Source organism: Lithobates pipiens, unplaced genomic scaffold, assembly GCF_037356315.1.
Source record: "Lithobates pipiens isolate NorthernLeopardFrog02 unplaced genomic scaffold, aLitPip1_a1.2 Scaffold_27, whole genome shotgun sequence".
Lineage (NCBI taxonomy): Eukaryota > Metazoa > Chordata > Amphibia > Anura > Ranidae > Lithobates > Lithobates pipiens.
This window is the reverse complement of record NW_027507788.1, coordinates 227,041,384-227,056,081: the sequence shown is the minus strand read 5'-3', so window position 1 is coordinate 227,056,081 and position 14,698 is coordinate 227,041,384. Positions and strand designations below refer to the sequence as shown.

The 14,698-nt window shown below is 45.9% G+C and overlaps 1 protein-coding gene across 1 annotated transcript in view; it reads left to right on the top strand.

Moving 5' to 3' along the window:
- The window catches only part of TNFRSF25 (TNF receptor superfamily member 25), a 106,908-nt gene extending 95,169 nt beyond the window's left edge, over positions 1-11,739 (top strand). The window contains exons 9-10 of the mRNA XM_077458333.1: positions 3,790-3,892; positions 6,857-11,739. Of these exons, the coding sequence (XP_077314459.1) occupies positions 3,790-3,892; positions 6,857-7,143 (390 nt within the window). The 3' untranslated portion in view covers positions 7,144-11,739. The remainder of the gene's footprint in view (positions 1-3,789; positions 3,893-6,856) is intronic.
- The last annotated feature ends 2,959 nt before the right edge of the window (positions 11,740-14,698 follow it).

Sequence of the window (14,698 nt, the reverse complement as noted above, 5' to 3'; positions counted from 1 at the left end):
ATAGACACATCTCCTAAACCTTGTGGACGGCCTTCCCAGAAGAGTTGAAGCTTTTATAGCTGTAAAGGGCCAACTCAATATTGAACCCTCCGCACTAAGACTGGGATGTCATTAAAGTCCGTGTGTGTGTAAAGGCAGGCGTCCCAATACTTTTGACAATATAGTGTATGTGTATACAGCCTTAACATAATGACCACCCATCTAATATTGAGTAGGTCCCCCTTTTGCCACCATAATGTCCTGATCAGTTGAGGCATGGACCTCCTGAAGGTACGCTGTGGTATCCGGCACCGAGCCGTCATTAGCAGATCCTTTATGTCCTGTAAGTTGGGAGGTGGGACCTCCATGGGATCAGACTTGTTTTTCCAGCACATCCCACAGATGCTTGATTGGCTTGACATCTGGAGAATTTGGAGGCCAAGTCAACACCCTGAACTCGTTGTGTTCCTCAAGGCGTTCTTGAATTCCTCAGACCAGGTCACCTTGTTCCGTGGTCCAATTCTTGCCAGCCCCGTAATGCATATGTGTGGCAACAAATGGGGGGGGGGGGGGGCTTTAAAGCTGTACATATGCACCCACGGGTGCCCAAGGTTTAGCACGCTCACAGCACCCTCCCAGTACTGGTACTGAGCGGTCAGACAGCCTTCATCTCTCTAATCGTGATTGGGCTCGCCAGTCATGTGACCCCTGTGGCTGCGGGGTCATGTGTCTACAATTACAGTGGTCATGTGATCAGGAAGTCTTCCCTGCCCCCTAGGAGTAAACACTTACTTAAAGCGGGAGTCCGCCGTTTTTTTTTTTTTAATTTTTTTTAAGCCAGCAGCTACAAATACTGCAGCTGCTGACTTTTAAAATAATGACACTTACCCACCCAGCGCGCCCGCGATGTCGGCACCCGAAGCCGATCTCTCGATCGTCTTGTCGGGTGCTGCCGCCGCCATCTTGGGTATGGGAATCAGGAAGTGGAGCCTTTCGGCTTCATTTCCTGGTTCCCTACTGCGCATGCGTGAGTCGCGCTGCGCAATAAGGATGGTCCTCGCTGTCTCTGGGATCCGTGTGTTTCCCAGCAGGCAGCGGGGGACCTTCGGAAAGGGGCGTGGATTCTGTGGAAAGGGGCGTACCTTCTGCAGATATCTACGCCGGAAGTGGGTGCAGAATACCTGTACTGTACAGGTATCTGCACCCCCCTCCCCTCTGAAAGGTGCCGATTGTGGCGCCGGAGGGGGGGAGGGTTCCAATGAGCGGAAGGTCCACTTTAGGGTGGACCTCCGCTTTAAATGGACACTAGGGCTGCATATAAAGGGGCTAGCAGGCTGCAGTCAGATGCACAGCGGGGTCTTGATGTTTGGTAGGAAGGTCCACCAGCAATTGCTAGCCAATGATGGATTAAAGCCCAACTCCATTGCAAATATATTGTTATGTTTTGGATACAGTGGGGAGGTGTTAGCGCCTCTGTTGGGCTTTTTTTTTTTTCTTTTTTTTTTTAAATATCCATCCTGGATTGCAGCAAAAGTTCCCCAGGAGTTCTGATCCTTCCCCACTCGATTGAAGACTAAGCTGGACGCACTTGAAGGCTGCTTTTGATGTTTTGTCGTTTTTTTTTTTTTTAAGCGAGCGTTTGTCCGTAACCACCCGCTGCGCATTGTCTACAGCCGCCATAAAATGTGTTTTCCCTAATCGCGTCGCTAGTTCCCCTTCCGTAGAGTGAAAACCTGTTTTGTGTCCTTGTGTTCCCGGGGTTGTCCCAGCAACAGAGTACCGAGGACAGATGAAACCCTTAGTGCTTATATGCATTAAATATGGGCTTCATGAATAGTGTATGGCCTCTGCTTTCTCTATGACTCACACTGAACTAACAAAGGAGCTCTGCAAAGGTTTGCCTGAGCCGCACCCGAAACGCAGCCATCTGCGCCCCCAACGCCCCTTCCTAAAACAAACTGCACAGCCAAGAAAGAGCCCAGGGGGGGGACTCGTACACCCCCACCCCCGCCCCAACCCATATTGATTAAATGCATGAGCCTTAACTCAATGGGGGAGATCTATTCACACTGGTGAGTGGAAAACCCGGTGCGGCTGTGTATGGCAGCCAATCAGCTTCCAGTTTTTTTTTGCCAAAGCTTAATTGAAAAAGCTGAAGATTATGTTTTTGGTGTCTGAGCAATGTTGTTGATAAACATTGCCCGGCTGCTTTTTTTTTTTTTTGACAGATCCAACTGCCGGTGATGTGTCAAATACTGTCCCCCATCGGATAGTGTCCGCCCTGTACTGCCCTTGCGCAGCACGGAGGACAAGGAGACACCGAACGTCTCCGAAGATGAACAGCGCCTGCGCCGTGAGTCCAGGTACAAGCCCCGCCATCCAAGTGGACATAGAGTTAGAATAAAAAATAGCCGAGCGAGGCGAGTGAAGTGAGCCCGCGAGGGGCCCTGTTATTATGTGCTTCCGTATGTCCACTTGGATGGTGGGGCTTGCACCTGGACTCAGTGCGCAGGCGCCGTTGATCTTCGGAGACTTTCGGAGTCTCCTTCTCCTCCGTACTGCACAAGCGCTGCGCCTGCGCAGTACGGGGCGGACACTATCCGATGGCCGGACACTTTTATGATAGAACACCGGGACTTCTTTAGGCCCCTTTCACACATAGGACGGATCCGTGATGATCCGCCCCGTGAACATCCGCTTGCTCAGCGGGGATCGCTCCGTTGATCCCCGGCGAGCCGGCGGATGACAGGGCAGTCCCTGCACAGTGCGCAGGGATCGAACTGTCAGATCTCCGCTCTCCCCTATGGGGGGATCGGATGAACACGGACCGTCTGTCCATGATGTTCCTCTGATCTGCTCTGCAGACAGATAGAAAAATAGGATTTTCCTCCGTCTGCAGAATCGGACCATAACGGGGAAGGACGATATCGGATGCTCATCCGCAGACACCCGCTATCCCATAGGGATGCATGCATGTCCGTATTTCATCCGAAAACGGATGGATGAAATACGGACATACGGTCCGCACGTGTGAAAGGGGCCTAACACTTCAGCTGTCAACAGGAGAACCCCACTGACAGCTGAATGAGTCACCCGTTGTTAAGGAAGTGGCGGCCCCGCTCCTTAACAACCAATAATTGCTGACTTTTTTTTTTTTAATCCCGCTGACAGCTAAGGGGAAACAAACCTCGAAGTATCAGTTTAAGGTATCGGTGCATTTGATACTGATACTCATGCAGATGCTTAGTTTCGGCACCGATTCCAATACCGGTGTCGGTATCGGCGCAACCCTGTTAGATGGGATAACCTCTATTGTTTTGATGCTTACAAACAAAGGAATATTTCTTATCTCATTTGCGTGGTTTCCACTATTTATATATTTGGAGAGATCCCAACTCTAATGTCGGGATCCACCCAGATACCTGATCGGCAGCTGGCTCAGTCTCTCAGCATGCCGGTTAGACCCTGAGCCAGCCGCTCCTGCCCACTCTACAAACCGGCGCACCAGGGAACGATGGAGGGGCAGAGCACAGAGCAGTTGCTGACGGGCACCTGCTCTCTGCTCACTGAAGACTGAGTGGTCAGCGGTCTTTGATTGCTCTTTTCTTGGTCTTGGAAGCAGCAGGGCACAGATACAGCATTGGACCAATTGCTGCATCCACCAAGTTGAGTATGACTGTTTTTTTTTTTTTTTTACAGTCCCAAACAACTCTTTTAAATTTTTTTTTTTTTTAACATGTCCAAAAAAATAAAAATACACTATTATCTTATGATATATTTTTAATTTTTTTTTCTTGTTTCCATTGTCAGACAGAGGCGCCTATTTCATCAAAGACACATCCAGAAGAAAGTATTTTGCTTACATTTGATGAATCCCCTGTTCCGGAGCTGTGCTCTGCCAGTAATTCTCAAGGTAATTATTAAAATATATTCTAGTGATGGTCCTGGATACATTTTTTATTTTTAAAGTTTTTATACGTTAAAAGAGAATTCCAGTTATGTACAGTATGAATATGTTTTACAAATAAACACTTAATTCCGAAAGCACTATGGGTTAGATAAAGAGACGGCACAGCAGACAAAACTTGCTTTTGCACCTTTCTTTGTCTGGTGGGAAGCCATCTAAAGCTGGCCATACATGCATCAGAATTCTGCCAGTTCAGTAGGAACCAGCCGAAATTCTCTCCATGTATGGCTGTTTGCGATCATGAGGAATCGATCTATCGCAAGACTTGATGAACCGGCTTGTTGGAAAAATTTTCTTCAGTTATCACATGCAGCTAATCAGCTGCAGCACTGATCAGTGTATTCTGACAGCACGAATCCCGCTGTCCAAATACGATAACACAGCTAAAGGAATCAGTCACTGTTACAATGTCTCACTTCAGTTCCAGACCAGTTTCAGCATAACTAAAATAATCAGATATGGGAAAAGGAAACTGGAGCTCCCTCTGGCTAGATAAAAAGTAATCTTTCAATGTACGGACCAGGCCAGCCTTTTTACCCCAGACCAGTGGTCTCCAAACTGCAGCCTAGGGGCCATATGCGGCTCATTTGCCTGTCTTTATCTTGGGGTGCTATTCTTCCGACTAATACCAACAATGGGGCTTTATTCCTCCCACTGACACCAACAATGGGGCACTATTCCTCCCACTGATACCAATAATAGGGCACTATTCCTCCCACTGATACCAATAATGGGGCACTATTTTCACCACTGACACCAATGATGGGACACTATTTCTCCCATTGACACCAATGAAGGGGTACTATTTCTCCCACTGATACCAAGATGGGGCACTCTTCCTCCCTTGTACACCAAATATGGGACACTATTCCTCCCACTGACACCAACAATGGGGCACTATTTATCCTACTAAAACTAATGATGGTTTGCTCTTATTGACACTGGGATGTTTTTTACAGTGGCGGTTGGCGTTTTTTGTTTTTTGGGGGGGGTTTCAAACAATGTACCCACCCCCCAGTCAGTCAGTACGTCAATGGATGCCCCCCCCCCCCCCGCGATTCATTTACCCCCTCTCGTGGGCAGTGCTCCAGGCTGCGGGTGGCTGCTTCCTTGCATCCCAACGTCTCCTGCCTCCTACTCCTCCTCCTGGCGTCCAATCTGATCGGATCTCCTTTCGGCCAATCGGGGGTGAGTCTCAGTACCCACTTCCTGATTAGCCAACAGGAGGAGAATCGGTGTTACAATAGTGAACATTCATTCGCTATTGTCACACAACAGGATGGGCTTCTTGCGCAGTGCTCTGCACCCCGAGCCTGCCTTTTTTTGGAAGCCTATTAGAGCCTCTGGCTCTAATCACATGCTTAAAAAAATAAACTGATTGGAATCCATGTGTCCAGCGCCCTGCATGTAGATCAGGGGGCTGGACGCATGGATGGGGGGGGGGGTGACACCCGTGCACCCCCTATGGACTGGTCGACACTGCTCTGCCCCCCCCTTTTAAAGCTTGAAGAACATTAAACTGGTCCTTTGTTTAGAGAGCTCTGCCCCAGAGGAACCCTTGAAATAATTGTTGGGTCTCAGGAATCCCTTCTGAAAAAAGGGGGAGGGGTCAAAAAATTCCCCTTACATTGGTGACCAGTAGAATGAATGATCCTTACAAACATCTAACAAGGCCTACAGCTTGTTGGCTCCAGCTCTATGCACACACAATGAGATGGGAGGTCAAGGAACCCCTAGCAACCTCTGGAGGAACCCTAGTTGAGAATGGCTGGAGTAGACTGTAAGACCACTTTCACACTGGGGTGTTTTTTGGGTGCTTTAGCGTTAAAAAAGCGCCTGTAAAGTGCTTGAAAGAAGCCTCATCTGCAATCCCAATGTAAAAGCCCAAGTGCTTTTACACTGAGATCCCTTTCACACTGGGGCGTTTTTCAGGCGCTTTAGCGGTAAAAAAAAAAGCGCCTATAAAGTGCTTGAAAGAAGCCGCAACTGCAATCCCAATGTAAAAGCCGGAGTGCTTTCACACTGAGGCGCTGCACTGGCAGGGCGTCCTGCAAGCAGCTTCTTTGCAGCGCTTTTGGAGCGGTGAATACACGGCTCCTAAAGCGCCCCCTCCCATTGAAATCAATGGGAAGCGCCTGTAAAAGGCCTGAGAAGCGATATTGGCGGCACCGTTTTGTGGGCGCTTTTAACCCTTTATTTGGCCACTAGCAGGGGTTAAAAGCGCCCCCCAATAACGCTCGAAAAACGCTGGTAAAGCGCTGCTAGTTTAAGGGTCGCTTTACGAGCGTTTTTCTGGCGCTGACATTGTGAAAGGGCTCTTAAAGCACTCGGGGCTTTCACATTGGGACTGCAGATGAGGCTTCTTTCAAGCGCTTTACAGACGCTTTTTTTAACGCTAAAGCACTTGAAAAAAATGCCCCAGTGTGAAAGGGGTCTAAAAACGTATACCGAACTCTAAAATACCATAATAAAGAAAATACACTAAGCCATTATCCATTTACTATAAATTCTTTAGAACCACTTCAAGGCCTAAGGGTTTAATTTTTTTTTTTTTTTTAAAGCTGCATTTTTCTCACTTTAGATGCAAATAGCAGTATCTGAGTTCTGTAAGAGAAGCCGTGCTGAATCTGCTTTTAAGGATCGGTTTCTCTCTTTTTTTTTGATATTGCTAAATAATAGACAAAATGGCTAATCTGTAATGCCTAGCTCGTTACGGACAAAACCACTCCATCATCCCCTGTAATGCATCAATTATGAATGTATATATTTTTTTTTTCATCTTTGTCTGCTGAACCTGTTGCCACAAAAGAACCCAACTGAATGACCTCATGAAATATTCAGAGGTGTAAACCGTGACTGTACCAAAGCAGATAAACACTGACACAGTGATACTTTGTACTCCCCGGGCAGGTCAGGTTCCGTCGGTCCTTCAGAAAGGTTGTGCCTTGTATGACATTATCGACTGCGTTCCAGTGAAACGGTGGAAGGAGTTGATGAGGAACCTCGAGCTTCCAGACAATGAGATCGAGCGGGTTGAAATAGAGGTCGGAAACTTTCGAGACCAGCAGTACGAGATGCTAAGGAGATGGTGTCAGCTAAAAACGGCCTCCATGGAGTCTGTTTATGAGGCTCTGGACCGCATGAACCTATCGGGCTGTTTGGAAAAACTTAAATCGAAGATAGAACGATATTGTTAATGCTAAGGAGATGTTTCTCAAGACCAATGAAAAGTGGAATTAAGCACTACACGGGGGGTCTGCCAACTCTTCTGCCTTCGCTGGTCCAATATACAAAAAGTTACATTGAAGAATTTTTTGTTTTCTTAATGCAATGAGTATATATCTGTTGTGGCTGGGCTCATCACAGTGGGCTGGTGGGAACCCATTGATGTGGTTAAGGCGATTGGGTCAATATAATCCACAGACATGAAATGACAGAGGTTGGACTAGCCCAGTGTTGTCCTGAAGGATCGGATGTGTAAGAGGCGGCTCCAACAGCCATCAAAAATGGACTAATGAATGGTTCATAGCTTTAAACAACTGAGGCTTCGTGAACCCAAATGTCGAAAAGATCAAGTGAAAATAATTAGGAACGGCACCGGTGTCCACAATACAGTACACCCATAGAAATAATGCAAGGGCTGTACCGAAAATGATACAAATGTGGGCAAAACTTTATTAAGTTACGCAGGTGGTTTACTGACCTTCAGACTTTAGCAGAGCTGGCTTGAGGCCAGTGGTGATAGAAAACGCCTCAGGCTTGGTGGTCAGTGGGGTTAAAATAATTGGTATTAGTGTAAAGAATAATCTCCATTATTGGTGTCCGTGGGAGGGATAGTGCCCTATCATTGGTATCAGTGGGAGGGATAGTGCCCTATCATTTGTATCAGTGGGAGGGATAGTGCCCTATCATTGGTATCAGTGGGAGGAATAGTGCCCCATCATTGGTATTATTGCAAGGAATAGTGCCCTATCAGTGGTAGGAATAGTGCCCCATCTATAGTGTTAGTGGAAAGACTAGCACCTCATTGTTGGTGTCAATGGGAGAAATAGAGCCTACCATTGGTATTAGTGGGAAGAATAATTTGTATCATTGATGGCAGTGGGAGGAATAGTGTCCCATCATTGTTGTTGGAAGGAATAGTGCCCCGTTGTTGGTGTCAATGGGAGGAATAGTACTCCATGATTGGTATCAGTGGGAGGAATAGAGCCCCATCATTGGTATTAGTGGAAGGAACAGTGCCCTACCATTGGTATTATTGGGAAGAATAATTTGTATCATTGGTGGCAGTGTTGTTGGAAGGATAAGTGCCCAATTGTTGGTGTCAATGGGAGGAATAGTGCCCCATCATTGGTATTAATGGGAGGAATAGTGCCCCATCATTGGTGTTACTGGAAGAAAGAGTACTCCATCCTTGGTATCAGTGGGAGGAATAGTGCCTCATCATTGGTGTCAGTGGGAAGAATAATGTGCTTCATTGGTGTCAGTGGAAGAAATAGTGCCCCATCGTTGGTGTCAGTGGGAGGAATAGTGCCCCATCATTGGTGTCAGTGGGAAGAATAATATGCATCATTGGTGTCCATGGAAGGAATAGTGGAATAGTGCCCTGTCTTTGGTATCAGTGGGAGGAATAGTGCCCTGTCTTTGGTATCAGTGGGAGGAATAGTGTCCCATCATTGGTGTCAGTGGGGGGAACAGTGTCCCATCATTGGTGTCAGTGGGGGGAATAATTTGCATAATTGTTGTCAGTGGGAGGAACAGTGTCCCATCATTGGTGTCAGTGGGAGGAATAGTGCCCCATCATTGTTGTCAGTGGGAGGAACAGTGTCCCATCATTGGTGTCAGTGGGAGGAATAGTGCCCCATCATTGGTATTAGAGGGAGGAACAGTTCTCTATCATTGGTATTAGTGGGAAGAATAATTTACATCATTGGTGTCAGTGGAAGGAATAGTGTCCCATTGTTGGTGTCAATGAGAGGAATAGTGCCTTGCATTAGTGTAAGGAAAAGTGTCCCAAGGGCTGGATAAAGGGCTATATCCGCCCCCCCAGGCCGCAGTTTGGAGACCTCTGCTCTATAGTAACAGTTCTTTTTTCATTGCATGTAAATAATGGCTTCCATCCAATATGCCATCACTGAGTTCATGATGAAGTAGGGGAGCAACCTTTCCGACATCCACAAAAGGCTACAGAATGTTTACAGAGATGACACCATTGACAAGAGCAACGTCTTCTCATTGGTGACTCTTGTCACTGGTGTCATCTGGTGTGATGTTGGACAGGACCTCCTTCATCCAGAACTCAATGACTTCACATTGCTTCTGCTTGGAGTTCATTACTCACCTGTGATAAAAAACAACAAAACGAAGAGTTACCGTAGAGGAAGAGTTACCGTAGAGGAAGAGTTACCGTAGAGGAAGAGTTACCGTAGAGGAAGAGTTACTCTACCAATATGTAAAATTTGAACAAGCTATGAAAGTTAATAAAAAATGATGCCCACTTTTTCGTATTACTTTCTGTACAGTCCTTTACATTTCCTTGTACAGTAGATTGGTCGGGAGATGGCCGATATACCGGATAAAGCCCATTATGTGTATGACATCACTAATAAGGAACTTTACCTTTTTGAATGTACGGTTTTCTGGCCCCTCAGGCCAGTGTTTTGGTGGGAAGCGGTTATTGTTTTGTGCAACGCTACGAAAATCTCAATGCTAGTAGACGTCCCATAAAGTGGACGTTTCTTTTGTGATAGGTGGCAATTGGAAATTGTTTCTCTGATATTTTTTTTAGTCTTTAGAGGATCTCATGACAGAAATTCTCTGAAGGAAGGATTCATTGTAGCCATAATACCCGGATCCTCCTTCTATGGTTCTTGTGCAGTATGGAGGAGCGGAAGAGGAATCTGGTTACTATGGGCTACTCGAACAGTTAGTCCTTTAACTTTTGATCATGGGACCAGAGACCTGTGTAGATTTAAAGTGCATGTCTGGGCAAAATGGGGAAAAAAAAAAAAAAACATGGAGTGTATCTCTTCAATACTTTCACGTTGCCCCATGTTTAGCCTCTTCTACAGATTCTGCTAGAACAGAATACGTGTTGATTGGCTGGAAATCCAGTAAGCGTCTCACTTCCTGTAGTAAGCCCTGTTCTTCACTGTTGGGCTGTAGAAACTCCTCTACCTCTCATCATCTACATAACATGAGGGGTGAGTTTTGTAGTTCAGCAGGGGAGAACTAGGGCAGGGCTTTGGATTTTGGCACAACAGAAGTAATATTGTCTAAGGTTGAGAGCTCACTGGATTTCTGGCAGGAGCAACAGGTACATATCTGTACCTGCTATGTTTTCATGAAAACAAAATATGGGGAAATGCCTGTGTATTGCAGGGCTGTACAGTTTGTTTTTTTCACATTTTCCCAGCTGCACAGCATATTTTAAAGCAGCCTTTCTCAAGCTTTTCAACATGGAGGAACCCTTAAAGTAACTTTATGGGTTCGGGGTATCCCTGCTAATAATTACTGTATGAAAAGTTCACAGTAAATTGGTGTGGTGTTGACCTAGAGCAGGGGGTCTCCAAACTTTCTAAACAAAGGTCCAGTTTACTGTGTTTTAGGTTTTAGGGGGGTTGGACTGTGGCCATTGGAGGTAGAAAATGTCCCAGTGTCAGTGGGAAAAAACAACGCCCCATAATTGCAAATGGGGGATGTAGTAGTGTGCCATCCTTGTTGTCAGTGGGAGGAATAATGCTTGATTGTGGGTGTCAGTGGGAGGAATAGTGCTTGATTGTGGGTGTCAGTGGGAGGAATAGTGCTCCATTGTTGGCGTCAGTGGCAAGAATAGTTGTTGGTTTTAGTGAGAAGAATGGTAACCCATTGTTGGTATCAGTGGTAGGTATACTGCCCCATCATTGGTATCAATTGGAGAGATCGTGCCACATCATTGGTGTCAGTTCCCCATCAGTGGGATGAGCAGTGCCCCACCATTGGTGTCAATGGGAGGAATATTGCCTCATTATTGGTGTCAATGACCCATCATTGGTGACAGTGGGAGGAATAGTACCCCATCATTGCTATCAATGGGAGGAATAATGCCCAATCATTGGTGTCAGTGGGGCTTTTAGTGTCCAATTGTTGGTATTAATGGGAGGAATGTTGTGCCAGTTGGTGTTAGTGAGAGGACTAATGCATGGAAATAATTCCCCAAGGGCCACAGTTTGGAGACCACTGACTAAGAAGAATGCTTCCTACATTTGTGACCATTGAGAACTCTCCCCCTTACAGATAGCCAAAGATCACTGTTTATCTGAAAGAAGTTGCTCATTGCTCAAGGAACCCCTAGCAACCCTGAAGGAACCCCAGGGTTCCATGGAACCCTTGTTGAGAAAGGCTACTTTAAAGTATTCCTGTAATAAGGGAAACATAAGAGCTGCCATAACAGAACTCATCTCCTGAAGATGCCAGTTGTCTGGCATCGACGCCAGAGAGATCAGCATGCTACCCAGGCACTTGAATTTTCAGCTGGAGGTCAGCCATGGTGGCAACCATGTTTCCATTGTTCTACGCAGGGATCATAGACCCTTTCCGAGTTGGCAGTGGCATTTCACACACTGCGGAACCTGTTTTGGTTGTAAAGCGTACCTTTTATAAAGCTGAATTCGATTTATATTATTTATATTGTACAGAGGCGGGTGGGTCACTCGCATATATTTCATTTGATATGAAGGCTGATTGTAGTAGCTTTGGTGCTTTTTATGTGTCAAATGCAAATAAAACTCTATGAGAAAACTTGGGTGTACAGAGAACTAATTTTCTATCGTACAGAACTGACCTCTGCACCAGTTATTCTGCTTTAAGCTGCTACCCAAGACTGATCATCAGCTTCTCTGCCCAGCACACACAACGGTAAGTAGCTATTCTTATCAAGCTTCGCCCAGATGTGAACGGGGCCTTGGTGGCGTTCTATCTATTCCTTATGTTGTCTGTTTGCCTTACCTTGTAGTGTTGGTTCACATGTTGTGTTTGCAGTTTGTAGGATCATGGCTGATCGATCTCCCCTATGTCCATGTATTCATTCACTTAGCTTGTCCCTCTTTGCTAAAGGGACAGGCAACTTCTCGTTCTAGGTCACACAACATCCAACCGATGCCTCTCTATTGGCTCTGTGCTGCATCACAAATGTGGGAGTGATAATGTGATGAAAGACTGCCTGATGATCTCTCTGTTCATTGCTCTGCCTATTTGTGTCTGAGTCAGATCTTATTACTGTGCAGCTCTCACCAGGATTAGAATGAGAGACCTGGGGATTGTGGGATATATATAGTTTCTTTACAGAAAGAGTCAGTTCTCACACTATAGACAGAAGTCATACAGTGGGGAAAATAAGTATTTGATACCCTGAAGATTTTGTAAGTTTTCCCACTTACAAGGAAATGAAGGGTCTATACTATAATTTTTTATCATAGGTGTATTTTAAATGATAGAAACAGAATATCATCAAAAATCCTGAAAAAACACAATACAACTGTTAGAAATCGAGTTGCAGTTCAGTGAGTAAAATAAGTATTTGATTCCCTACCGACCATCAATAATTATGGCTCCGACAGACTGGCTACAGTAGGTGCTCATGTGGTACACAGATCAGTCCTGTCAATGTAAGAAGGTGCTCCTAACGACAACTCGTGTATAAAAGACGCCTGTCCACAGAATGTCTTTATTCCATTCAAACCTCATCATCATGGGGAAGACCAAAGAGCGGTCAAAGGACATCGGGGACAAGATTGTAGACCTGCACAAAGCTGGAACGGGCTGGGAGACAATTAGCAAGAAGCTTGGTGATAAGGAGACAACTGTCGCAAATGGAAGAATTACAAAATAACCATCAATTGCCCTCAGTCTGGAGCTCCAAGCAAGATTTCTCCTCATGGGGTGAGGATGGTCATGAGAAAAGTGAGGGGTCAGCCCATAACTACACAGGGAGGAGCTTGTGAAGGATCTCAAGGCAGTTGGGACCCCAGTCATCAAACAAACCATTGGTAGCACCATATTCCGCCATGGATTCAAATCTTGCAGCACACGCAAGATCCTCCTCCTCAAGAAGGCACATGTACAGGACTGTCTGAAGTTTGCTAATGAACATCTAACTGATTCAGAGAAGGATTGGGAGAAAGTTCTGTGGTCAGATGAGGCCAAAATCGAGGTCTTTGGCATTAGCTCGACTCGCCGTAATTTGGAGGAATAAAAATGCTGACTATGACTCCAAGAACACCATCCATACAGTCACACACGGAGGGGGGAACATGATGCTTTGGGACTGTTTCTCTGCTAAAGGTACAGGCTGACTTTGCTGCATTTAGGGGCCAATGGACGGGGCCATGTATTGTAAGATCTTGGATGAGAGCCTTCTTCTCTCAGGCAGAACACCGGAGATGGGTCGTGGATGGGTCTTCCAGCATGACAATGACCCAAAACATACCACCAAGGCAACAAAGAAGTGGCTCAAGAAGAAGGTCATGGAGTGCCTAGCCAGTCTCTAGGACTTAATCCTATAGAAAATGTATGGAGGAGCTGAAACTTCGAGTTGCCAAGTGACAGCCAAGAAACCTTCAGGATTTACAGAAGATCTGTAGAGAAGAGAGGACCAAAATCCCTCCTGAGATGTGCGAACCTCATCACCACCTACAAGAAACATCTGACCTCTGTGATCACCAACAAGGATTTCTCCACCGACTACTAAAGTCATGTTTTACTTGGGGATCAAATACTTAATATACTCACTGAACTGCAACTCCATTTATAACATTTGTATCATATTTTTTTGTTTTTTTTTTCTGGATTTTTGGTTGATATTCTATCTCTATCATATAAAATACACCTCTGATAAAAATGATAGACCCTTCATTTCTATGTTAGTGGGCAAACTTACCCAATCTGCAGGAGCTCAAATCATTATTTCCCCCACTGTATATAAATCTGTGCCATGTGCCTCATGTTTGAACCCAAATCAAAACTTCTGACTTCTGCACAGGGCAACAAGTGACATCAGGAACTTACATGATCAACGCACATCTCATGGAGGTGAAAAACACAAAGGCGCAGGTAGGAAGGTTTATAATTCCTTTATGGTGACTATGCCTCAGTTAAAAAATGTTTCTCCAATCTGCACTCTTAGCCCCCGACAACAAAATCCATCGGATTTTGTCTGAAACCGGTGTTGCATACACACGGTCGGACAAAGTTGTCGGAATATCCGATCGTTCGTAACGTGATGACACTATTTCATTACGACGGGACTACGTTCAGGCTAGTAGCCAATAGCTTTGGTCTCTTAATTTGATCTGACCATGCGTGGCACTTTGTCCGATCGGAATTCTCTACAAAGGATCGGAACAAAGTCCGATCGGATCATGTTGTCGGAAAATTGTATAGCCCAGCTCTAAAACTGTCGGTCGGATATTCGGACGGAAACAGTCCAATGGAGCCCACACACAGTCGGATTATTCGACAACGCGGTCCAATCGGACATTTTCCGTCAGAATGTCCGACCGTGTGTACGAGGGCTTAGAGAGCTATACATCTAGGTGTGTGCCTAGTCCCCCCCCCCCCCCCGCTGAGCCCTGTGGTTCTTCCCATCACCCTCAAAGGACCTATCAGTGACAGAGTTCAGTGGAAGGAGCCACAGGCATCAGACGCTCCTAGAAGTGTCAGATGCGAGGATCCTACTAGAGGCTGTTGCTTTAAACAGAGCAGAGATCATCGGGG